Source organism: Rana temporaria, chromosome 9 (assembly GCF_905171775.1).
Source record: "Rana temporaria chromosome 9, aRanTem1.1, whole genome shotgun sequence".
Taxonomy (NCBI): Eukaryota; Metazoa; Chordata; class Amphibia; order Anura; family Ranidae; genus Rana; species Rana temporaria.
In genome coordinates, this window is record NC_053497.1 from 102,760,382 (window position 1) to 102,772,518 (window position 12,137).

General features: G+C 44.3%; 1 protein-coding gene across 4 annotated transcripts in view; it reads right to left on the reverse strand.

Moving 5' to 3' along the window:
• GARNL3 (GTPase activating Rap/RanGAP domain like 3) overlaps positions 1-12,137 on the reverse strand; it is a 295,858-nt gene that overhangs the window by 96,611 nt on the left and 187,110 nt on the right. For 3 of the 4 annotated variants that reach the window (XM_040324016.1, XM_040324018.1, XM_040324019.1), the window contains 6 exons: positions 9,480-9,554; positions 7,852-7,951; positions 6,751-6,869; positions 1,355-1,440; positions 1,192-1,255; positions 51-77 (listed from right to left, as the gene is read on the reverse strand). In XM_040324016.1, coding sequence (XP_040179950.1) covers positions 51-77; positions 1,192-1,255; positions 1,355-1,440; positions 6,751-6,869; positions 7,852-7,951; positions 9,480-9,554 — 471 coding nt within the window. The remainder of the gene's footprint in view (positions 1-50; positions 78-1,191; positions 1,256-1,354; positions 1,441-6,750; positions 6,870-7,851; positions 7,952-9,479; positions 9,555-12,137) is intronic. The other variant, XM_040324017.1, reaches the window with a different exon arrangement.

Consider the following 12,137-nt stretch of genomic DNA (forward strand, 5'->3'; position numbering starts at 1 on the left):
AAGATCTCCCTCTAAAATCAGAAGACCAGAAATGGCAGAGCAAAACGTACCTCCTGCTCTTCTAGAACCAGAAGATCCTGCAGAGAGATAACAAAAGCATCAATAAGAGCAATTGTGCAAACAGAGACAACAAGCATGACTTAGGAAGGCCATACATGGTGCAAATTTCTTTCCTGCAACCACAGGTAGCAGGAAAGAAATTTGCAAGTTTGAGGAAAGTACATGTGCTACTTCGGTTCAATGCAGTGCGCTTTTGTGCCCCATAGACTTTAATGAAAACGCACCAAAACGCATGTAAAATATAGTTTTGTATAGTCTCCATCTTGTACAAAAAATGTATCCATATGAAAAATGCAAAAAAAAAAACACTACAAAGATCACTCTGAAAACTGCATCAAGTCGCCACTGCTCTAGTGTGAACCTAGCTTGGGAACAGGACTGCAAAGGTAGCTTCGACTGCATTGTGCAATGGTATGACTGGTAACTAAAGATGATCTCCCGCATCCTTTGAACTCTATCTGAACTTGAAAGTTGCATGCTTTTGTAATCCAATCAGCTGTGGGATGCTGGTGATGTCAGTGCCCTTATATGGACACATGTCCATATTTAGTCAAACATGGAAACGGACATCATCAGCATCCCTCCCCTTTGTTTTTCATGCTGCAGGGGTGGTAAATGACCCGGCCTGCAGCTATCTGGACTATAAAAGAATGAGCCTTTCAAGTTTGGATACAGGTGAGATTTGCCAGAGCTCATCTTTAATGGTGATGTGCCGATAGTCCAGCAATAGGGAGGGAAGTCCTACAATCAGGGAAAGAACACTAGTATATATATATATTTGTGTGTGTGTGTGTATATATATATTTTACACACACACATCATTTTTTTACACAGCAACACAACTTTTTGGGTTGCAGGAAAGAGATTCGCTCGATTCCCCCATAAGCACAGACAGTGTTGATGCGGGAGTCCCTCCTGCCAGGCCATTGTCTTCTCCCGGTGGGGAGGTGGTTAAGAAGATATTGATGATTGCTAGGAAAAACTTGGCATGCTAGTTGTACCCAAGTTAATCGATCGATCAACTGGGTATTTTCAGCCTGCCCATACATGCTTTGAATCTTGGCTGGTTCATCAGAAACCGTGTATGGCCTGCCTAATACAAAGATCTGCTCAGGCAAAATATCGCCTTACCTTTTGAATCTCTGGATTAAGAATTTCACGAGGACTCTTCTCAAACCTGTCCAAATTCATGGCACTGTAACAGAAATAACAGTATAATTAGCCCTTCACATCGTAGCCTGCACTGCTGGCACCCAGAGTACACACCGACCTGACACACAGCAACAACATTTACCTTAATATAGATTTCACCGATAATGTTTTTGTTGGGCTATATGGAAGGCAGATTTTCTGTGTACCCTGACAAACAAGAGAACGCACCTTTAATAAAAAGGGATTCATTACTACATGATAAATGAAGCTAGTATATAAAATGCAGAAAAATTATTATTCCTGGCTTTGCAAAGTATATCTAGTTTTCCTCCACTGTCTGTAAATTTGCTTATCTTTCACTTCACAGGGCTTTTTCACCCTCCAGTTTAAGGCCTTTTGCACACTGCAGCTTAACCGAGTTAAAATACAACTCATTAAATTGTAATGTGCCTATGCACACAGGCACGTAATCAAGCGCCATACATTCATCAGTAAATATGTTTTTTGAAAAATCTGCTTTTTGGTCAGAAATGTACGCCTTATGCACGCAAATTCGTACAATTACACGCAAATTGTGCAGAACACGAGAATAAATTTACGCACATAAGCACGAAAATGCGCGAGTGCATGCAAAATTGTGCTAGCACATATACGCAAAAACGCGTGTAAATATACGCAAATACATAAAAAATATATATATAAAAAAAAAAAAAAAGCCTGAATAAGTAGATGCTCAAACAGGAGTTTCATGTGCAAGAGGCCTTATGTAAATCTGCCCACACCAGGGGCGGACTGACCATAGGGCAGTTCTGGCACGGACCGAGGGCCCGTGACCAGTAGGGGGCCCCATGACAGCTGAGCTTCCCCTTCGATCTACCCGTCAATCACAACTAGCTGACGGGTAGATCGGGTCCCGAATCACTGCGTCCTGCTAAGACTGCAGTGTAAACAGACCTCTTGTGATTCGCTCCTCCGTCCGGCCCCTCCTCCCCTTCCGTCCACCCCAGGTGCTTCTATTTGTCATCGTATACAAAGAAACACCCGCATGAAGCGCTACACCATAAGGACGGTAAACCACAGTGTTGTCAGTGGTTAAAGAAGTTTCACTAAAACACAATCCGTGCAGCTGTCAACCACTAAGGAGACATGGGCAAAAAGCAAAAGAACAAAAACATACAGCACACAAGGGTTAAGTGAATGTCACTTTATAGTCTGTAATGTGTGGAAAAACATATATGCATGAAAAATTGAAAAGTTGAAAAAATTTAAAAAATTGAAGTAGCCACAAATAGCACACAGGAAAATAGCACATTAAAATTTTTTAATTTTTTAAAAAAAAAAACTAATAACAATAGTCCGCATAACATAAGCAGCAGTTCACGTGGAGATGGTAGAGTGAAAACACATACACTTCGGGGGAGATGTTAGGAATGAATCCAAGTAGTGTGCATACACTTGTATGCAGAGGTAAAACAATACCTCAACAAAAGCAGCCGCTTCTATGTCTCAATGCAGGGAGATGGAATCCGTTGGTGGGATGATGACAGCCACACTGGGAGCAGATGTAGAAGTTATATCCATGCAGAGATGGATACTGCCGTTTAAAGACCACTAGCTCAGGGGCTGATGGAAAGGAAACCTTCCTCGCAAACAGAGATCTCCAGCGGCAGGGGAAGTCCTGGAGGGGAGCCACCAAGCCGGTTCAGTGACGCAGCCGCGTCACACGGGAGCGAGGAAAGGGGGATGGTAGCCTGATGGAGTCACACAGAGAGCAGGAGGTGTCCGGACACCTTCGATCCAGCGTCAGGTGACTCAAAGCACCAATCAGTGTGGGCAGAAAACGAGCAGTAGAGATGCTGGCGCTAGTGTCACTGAGAGGATTTCCCGAGTGTCGGCACTACACATCAGCTGCAGTGTGCTTGCTGCAAACATATAGGGGCATCAAAGATTGTACTGGTGAGCCGTGACTGACATGTTTCGCGTGCCAGGACGCTTTATCACTTTGATAAAGCGTCCTGGCACGCGAAACATGTCAGTCACGGCTCACCAGTACAATCTTTGATGCCCCTATATGTTTGCAGCAAGCACACTGCAGCTGATGTGTAGTGCCGACACTCGGGAAATCCTCTCAGTGACACTAGCGCCAGCATCTCTACTGCTCGTTTTCTGCCCACACTGATTGGTGCTTTGAGTCACCTGACGCTGGATCGAAGGTGTCCGGACACCTCCTGCTCTCTGTGTGACTCCATCAGGCTACCATCCCCCTTTCCTCGCTCCCGTGTGACGCGGCTGCGTCACTGAACCGGCTTGGTGGCTCCCCTCCAGGACTTCCCCTGCCGCTGGAGATCTCTGTTTGCGAGGAAGGTTTCCTTTCCATCAGCCCCTGAGCTAGTGGTCTTTAAACGGCAGTATCCATCTCTGCATGGATATAACTTCTACATCTGCTCCCAGTGTGGCTGTCATCATCCCACCAACGGATTCCATCTCCCTGCATTGAGACGTAGAAGCGGCTGCTTTTGTTGAGGTATTGTTTTACCTCTGCATACAAGTGTATGCACACTACTTGGATTCATTCCTAACATCTCCCCCGAAGTGTATGTGTTTTCACTCTACCATCTCCACGTGAACTGCTGCTTATGTTATGCGGACTATTGTTATTAGTTTTTTTTAAAAAAATTTAATGTGCTATTTTCCTGTGTGCTATTTGTGGCTACTTCAATTTTTTAAATTTTTTCAACTTTTCAATTTTTCATGCATATATGTTTTTCCACACATTACAGACTATAAAGTGACATTCACTTAACCCTTGTGCGCTGTATGTTTTTGTTCTTTTCTATTTGTCATCACCTCGGACGGACGAGAAGAGAGGGGGGTCGGCAGGGAGGAGCGCATCACGAGAGGTATGTTTACAGCCGCTTCCCGCGCTACTCTGCATCTGAAGGAAAGCTTGTCCTGACCTGCTGTGTCCCTGTACATGTGCCCAGCATCCTGAACACTGCTCCTTGCCCTCCTCTCCCACTGCCCCATACCCTGCTCTCACTCTGCCCCATACCCTGCTCTCACTCTGCCCCATACCCTGCTCTCACACTGCCCCATACCCTGCTCTCACACTGCCCCATACCCTGCTCTCACACTGCCCCATACCCTGCTCTCACACTGCCCCATACCCTGCTCTCACACTGCCCCATACCCTGCTCTCACACTGCCCCATACCCTGCTCTCACTCTGCCCCATACCCTGCTCTCACACTGCCCCATACCCTGCTCTCACTCTGCCCCATACCCTGCTCTCACTCTGCCCCATACCCTGCTCTCACTCTGCCCCATACCCTGCTCTCACTCTGCCCCATACCCTGCTCTCACTCTGCCCCATACCCTGCTCTCACTCTGCCCCATACCCTGCTCTCACTCTGCCCCATACCCTGCTCTCACTCTGCTCCATACCCTGCTCTCACTCTGCCCCATACCCTGCTCCCACTCTGCCCCATACCCTGCTCCCACTCTGCCCCATACCCTGCTCTCACTCTGCCCCATACCCTGCTCTCACTCTGCCCCATACCCTGCTCTCACTCTGCCCCATACCCTGCTCTCACTCTGCCCCATACCCTGCTCTCACTCTGCCCCATACCCTGCTCTCACTCTGCCCCATACCCTGCTCTCACTCTGCCCCATACCCTGCTCTCACTCTGCCCCATACCCTGCTCTCACTCTGCCCCATACCCTGCTCTCACTCTGCCCCATACCCTGCTCTCACTCTGCCCCATACCCTGCTCTCACACTGCCCCATAACCTGCTCTCACTCTGCCCCATACCCTGCTCTCACTCTGCCCCATACCCTGCTCTCACTCTGCCCCATACCCTGCTCTCACTCTGCCCCATACCCTGCTCTCACTCTGCCTCATACCCTGCTCCAGCGCTGTGCCCATCTGTAGTGGCTGTCTCTACTTTCACAGGCTTTGCTGAGGCAGCAGGAGCCATTGGCTCTCGCTGTCAGTCAAATCCAGTAGAGAGAGAGAAGGGGAGGGGCCGAGCTGCACTGTCTGTATCTCTGTTTGCGAGCAGCATGGCTCGGGATCAAGACTGCATGTGTTCCACAATAGGAAGTGGATTCTTATGGTGGCACTCCAAGAGGAGGACAGCAAGAAGCCCTGGTGGGGGACCCCAGCAGAGAAGGAACGGGCCTCTCTGTGCAATTATATTGCACAGAGCAGGTAAGCAGAACATGTTTGTTATTTAAAAAAATAAAATAAACTTTACAATCACTTTAAAGCGGTGGTTCACCCTAATGAAATTTTATTTTTTTATATAGCATTAAATTAGGCATAGTAGCGCGGGGAATGGGCGTTCCTATCAAGAGGGAGGATGATTGATGGCCAGCTATGGCACGTCACGCTTCTCCGGAAATAGCCGAAATAGGACTTGGCGCTTCACGGCGCCTGCGCATAGTCTGTGCGCAGGCGCCGTATAGCGCCGTGAAGAGCCGAGACCTGTTCCGGCTATCTTCGGGGAGCGTGACGTGCCATTGCCGGCCGTCAATCATCCTCCCTCTTGATAGGAACGCCCATTCCCCGTGGGGAGTCGGAATCTTCTATAGAGGATTGCACAGTGAGTACGGGGCTAAAAAAAATCAATACAGGCATACTGTAGCTCGCGCTACTATGCCTAATTTAATGCTCAAATGTTGTTAGTGTGGGTGAACCACCGCTTTAAATCAGGTGGTGAGCATGCAATATAATGCCTCCTTAGTGTCTGTCAAATGCTCTCTGAAAAGCAATCCATTGCAGATCACTTTTCAGATGGTTATTGCTAGCACTTATGCAGAGTGAGGGTTTACCTAAACAATCCATTTAATTTGTATCTAATCAAGTAGGCCACCTTTTACACAACTATTGGTAGATCTAAAGGAGACTATACAATCAGATTGTAAGTGTGTGGCCAGTTTAGTCAGAATGTTATGAGAGATTTGTAGCACTGCTATTATGATGTGTCAGAGGTTGAATTGTCTTGTCAGGAGATGACTTCTAAACCTGGTAATATAGCTGCATTAATGAGTGCAATAGAAAATAGATTATTTCCAACATACTTATGTCAGCTTTCCCAGGTGATTGTTGAAATTTGATGGATTATCAAGGAGCTTTAAACTGCACTGGTGCGAAGGCCGTCTACGTCATTCCCTTGCCCCAACCCTAAATATGCCAGCGTACCTCTACTAGCTGCACACTAAAGTTCCTTATCACATGAACAGCAGGAATACACACAGCATTCACCTGCTGACACAAAAACAGAGGTCTGTCAACTCTTCAGCTGCACCATCTGTCTGAGGAGAAAGACAGAAGGCAGTGCAGAGCCAAACACATACAGTAATAAGAATCAGCCTGGGTAAACATCTCACGCAGGCTGGCATCGGCAGCAAATGTCAGAGGACTTCTAACTCTGCCAGTAAATATTATTACACTCCGTCATCAATGGAAAGAAGAAGCCGACAGTCTGCCCTGTGTTAAGAATCAGTAATAATATATCCCACCATTGTGCCACTTACTGTTTTCCGCCATAAGATTGCACGGTACTGTGGTATGCGCTGGTTATTTTGGTCAGAGAGGACCACAGATAGGAAAAATGGGTTTCGTTCCGCATCGGTTCCTATGTAGTTCTGGTGAACTGTTCAATGACAAAAAGGCATGACACAATTTATTAACATGACATCACAGCATTTTCTACTTATCCTGTCAGATTTACAGGAAGGACAGTATACTGCAATCTGCAACCATAATTCATTATAGAGATGACCCCATCTGGTTTTTGTGTACATATTGTGATTATATATATATATATATGGCTTTTTTTCAGCAGGAACGCAGTTTCGGCACCTCCAGAACTGAATATATGTAATGGTAAGGGGTGCTGGAGGATCTATTGATGCTGGTGCTGGGGAATCTGTTTGCTGAGGATGGGGGGATCTATTGTTGCTGGGTGAGTCTTATGTTGCTGGGAGGGATTTGAAGAAGGGGTCCTTGTTGCTGGCGGATCTATTAATGCTGGCTACTGGGGAATCTATTATTGCTAGCGGGGACTTATATTTGCGGGGGGGGGGGGGTTATTGTTGCTGTGAAGGTCTGTTGTTGCCAGTGGGGGTTGTATTGTTGCAGGGGGTCAATCATTTCTGGAGGGAGGGGTCTAGTATTGATGGCTGCTGGAGGGTCTATTGATGCTGGCTGTTGGAAGTGTATTGTCACTGGGGTGTCCATTGTTGCTAAATCCATTTTACTGCTTTTCTTGTTATCATTAACAAATTCCATACAAAATACTTAGCACTATAAAATGATACTTGGTTCTGTATTCTCTAAAAGGGGTGGTACTGGGAGGTGGGTAGGAGGTGAAACCAAGGAACAGTGCCTGGAGGTGGGTAAGGGGGGGAATCAAGGGGTGACTCAGAAAAGGAGGAGTTCCTGCACCTAATCTTTGAGGAGAAAAAAGCCCTGTATATATATATATATATATATATATATATATATATATATATATATATATATATATATATATATATATATATATATATATATATATATATATATATATATGTGTGTGTTCTGTCTATAAGAGGGACCGCACAGAAAAGTGAAAATGTGGCTGAAACACACACCTTTCCCGAGGAAATATTTGAAGTACCATCGTGTGTGATACTCTGGGTTTTCCAGATGTACGTCCGTTCTCCTCCATATACCCGGCGTGTATTCTGTATTCTGTAACACACAAAAGACATGGGTCAAAGTAAGAGATCTTATGAATCATATAGTTCAGCCGTTGGCGATACACCTCTGTCTGTAACAGAAGCAATGTACATAATTATTGTATATAGATTATTAGAGCAATATGAGCAATGATAGAGACTCTGATCAGAACGATACAAGTGACGGGGACTATAAACAGCAATATAGATTATATAAATATTACAATAATATATTGGGCTGGTAGGTTTCTGTGACGTTTCAGGAACTAGGTGGCTTTGGAAGGAAAAGAATCCTACAGAAGGAAGAGCGTCCCCCGGTGTATGGCAGCACATCTGCTTTCCTCTAATCCACTTTCGCAAACATAAAAATGTCTCTTCACCAATTTCATTGCCCTAATGGATTCACATCACAAACAATACAATTCTAGGATATCAAAGAGGAAGATGAAACAGGGCAAACAAGAAAATGTATTGGTCTGTTTTATGTCTATGACATAGTTCTTCTCAGTGCAAAGAGCATCACCCGACATCGGCACCCACATCAGTGAGATTACAGGAAGGGGCGCCATCTATAGCCCTCTCCCTTACTGGCATAAAATGATCTCAAGACTGAATTATATGGTATTCTTCAATTTCAACTTTAAAAATAAAATCCAAATATAAAATACTCTTCAATGCCATAATGGTACATATAAAAATAAAAAACGGGAGTCCATTTATACAACATTCATTGCACGAATGTCAGAAGCATACGTGCAAGCTGAATGAAAAGTTGCTGCCATTGTTGTAGGAGATGAATTCCTGTATTATCAGCCTCATCTAGTAGCATATAGATTTCTAATTGAGTTATTTCAGAATACCACATTCTGGCCACTAAATGGAGCTAATAATACAGGCATTAATCTCTTTCAAATTTTACAGTGAGATTTGGTTCAGCCTGCACATATGCTTCTGACATGGAAGTTGCAGTGAAGGGATCTCTTAAGGCGTCATAACAAGACATTTTGGACAATTTCATGTTCCTAACTTTGTGGGAACAGTTTTTAGGATGGCTCCTTCCTGTTCCAACATGACTGTGCACCAGTGCAAAAAAAAGCAAGGTCCATAGACATGGATGAGTGAGTTTGGCGTGCTTAATTGGTCTGCACAGAGTGCTGACCTCAACCTGATACAACACCTTCAGGATGAATTAGAGCAGAGACTGCGAGCCAGGCCTTCTCATCTACATCGGTGTCTGACCTCACAAATGCACTGCGCCTCACAGTGCCTGACCTCACAAATGCACTGCGCAAATTCTTTGGGCCAACTCAATATTGAACCCTACGGACTAAAGCTGGGATGCCATTAAAACGTGTGTGTAAAGACAGGCTTTCCAATATTTTTGGTAATAAAGTGTACTTGATCTCAGACCCATCTGTAGTTGTCATGACTGCAGAAAGCACAAATAATAGGCCACTTACTGTACACCCCTGAGAGCTCACTATCAACCTAATTGCAGATATAAAATGAAAGAAACAGAATGCTGTTCCTTGTCTCTTTACCTCGTCTGATGATCCGTTCTCCACCCGGAATCGCCCTGCTCTCTGGATGGCTCCATCCGCATCACTGGAGATCAGCTGACAGGAATAAGAAAGTCAAGTAAGAAAGTAAATTAAAAAGGTATTGACAAGAGCAGCAGTTATGATGAACAGCAAGTTAAAAAATTCTGCATATAGACAGTAGTATAATGTATAGCAGTGGCTGTTTGCATGACACGTACAGTCTTTTTGATTCAGGCCATATACCAGATGGGAGAATTATGCCGCCTGAGACAGATCCGGCTATACATGGTAAATAGCTTCCTTGGTCTTTAGACAACACATATAAGAAGACGCTTATATTTGGGTAACAGATGCAACCAATCATGTTCTGGAATGAATTTTCCCAGTGCAGGTTGCAGAACATCACAAAATGCCTGATTGGCTAGGTTTTTCCTTTCCAACAGTCATCACAAACCTTCCATGGTCGTTTTCTGCTCTTGCACAGATGTGGCAGCAATAAGACTAAAGGTGGCGAGATTTTCCGAGGGGAGAAATTCACGCCGGTCACATTACCTCTGTGTCCAATTAGTGTCATAGTACAGTGAAGGCAACACCAGCATGCTAGGATAATTACTTATTGTCTTATTAATAGAATGTCAAAACATTTATGAGGTTTTTTTTTAAAAGGCTAAATGACAGCAAATTCCAGAGAAGGCACATCATTACGCTTCAGAGAACAGCATCTGTGGCATATTAAAAGCAGCAGCATCCCTATTATCTTCACTATATTTCCCAAGCTAGATCGCAGATGAATATAAGACAGAAAACAATCGTTATACCAAATATCGCCAGCAGAACAAACCAAATAGTGCATAGGAGTCCATCAGTGCAGGTGCAGAAAACTGCTGTAATTTAGTAATTAACCAGAGGTTGGTCTTTTTTGGGGTTGGGTGGGGTGGGGGGATGAAGAGGTGAATAAGATAAATATTCCATGTACAATGTGCATTCTCATTGTGAATTGGAATAGCCTATGTGATATACATTCATCAGTCTGAACCTGACATAAAAAAATCAAGGACAGCCCAGATATTAATGACCACAGATGGTAATATTAATGAGGCCCAGACACAAATGGAGTAAAAACAAAGGACCATATATCACATGGTGATAGGCTTGACCTCTAGTACCAAGCTACAGGATTTTACTGCCAAGTCTTATCCTCATTGGATTACCTCAGCATAGACTATCCCCCTTCAGTCCATCATGAATGCCACTGCAAGACTCATCCACCTTACCAACCATTCAGGGTCCTCCACCCCTCTCTGCCAATCCCTCCACTGGCTCCCATTTGCCCAACGAATAAAATTCAAAGTACTAACAAAAATTTACAAAGCCATCCACATCACTAACCTAGTCCCAAAATACAAACCAAGCCGATCTCTTAGGTCCTCCCAAGACCTCCTGCTTTCTAGCTCCCCTGTCACCTCCTCCCATGCTCGCCTCCAGGATTTCTCCAGAGCTTCTCCCGTCGTTTGGAACTCCCTACCCCAATCTGTCCGACTGTCCCCTAATCTATCCATATTTAGACGATCCCTGAAAACTTTTCTCTTTAAAAGAAGCCTATCCTGCTTCTTACTAACAACGTTTTACTTCCTCCATCAGCTCATCCCCCACAGCTATTACCTTTTGTATCAATTGACCCTCCTTTTTTAGATTGTAAGCTCTAATGAGCAGAGCCCTCGGATTCCTCTTGTACCAAATTGAAATGTAACTAATGTCTGCCTTTGTTTTGTTAAGCACTGCGCAAACTGTTGGCTCTATATAAAACCTGTATAATAATAATAGTAATAATTATAAGGGATTTATATAGCACCAACAGTTTGCACAGCGCTATACAACACAAGGGTAGACAATACAGTTACAATGCAATTCAAAACAGGGGGAATCGGAGGGCCCTGCTCATTAGAGCTTACATTCTAAGAGGGAGTTTCAAGTGATACAGAAGGTAATAACTGTGGGGGATGAGCTGATGGAGAAAATAAAAGTGCAGCTGTTAGGTACCATTCCCCCGGAAGGATGTACTGGAAATGGAGCGAGTACAAAGAAGGGCAACAAAGCTAATAAAGGGTCTAGAGGGTATTAGTTATGAAGAAAGGTTGTGAGCACTGAACTTATTCTCTCTGGAGAAGAGATGCTTGAGAGGGTATACGATTTCAATTGACAAATACCGTACTGGTGACCCCACAATAGGGATAAAACTTTTTTGTGGAAGGGAGTTTAACAAGACAGGTGGCCACTCATTAAAATGATAAGAAAAGAGGTTTAACCTTAAACTACATAGAGGGTTCTTTACTGTAAGAGCGCAAGGATGTGCAATTCCCTTCCACAGGCGGTGGTCTCGGCGAGGAGCATCGATAGTTTCAAGAAACTATTAGATATGCACCTGAACGACCACAAACATACAGGGATATAAAATGTAATACTGACATATAATCAAACTCATAGTTACATAGTAGGTGAGGTTGAAAAAAGACACAAGTTCAACCTATGTAGGGGCAGGATAGGCTTCTCTGAAGAGAAGGGTTTTCAGGGATTGCCTAAAAGTTGACAGAGTAGGAGATAGTCAGACAGATTGGGGCAGAGAGCTCCAAAGGTTGGGAGAGGCTCGAGAGAAGAAGT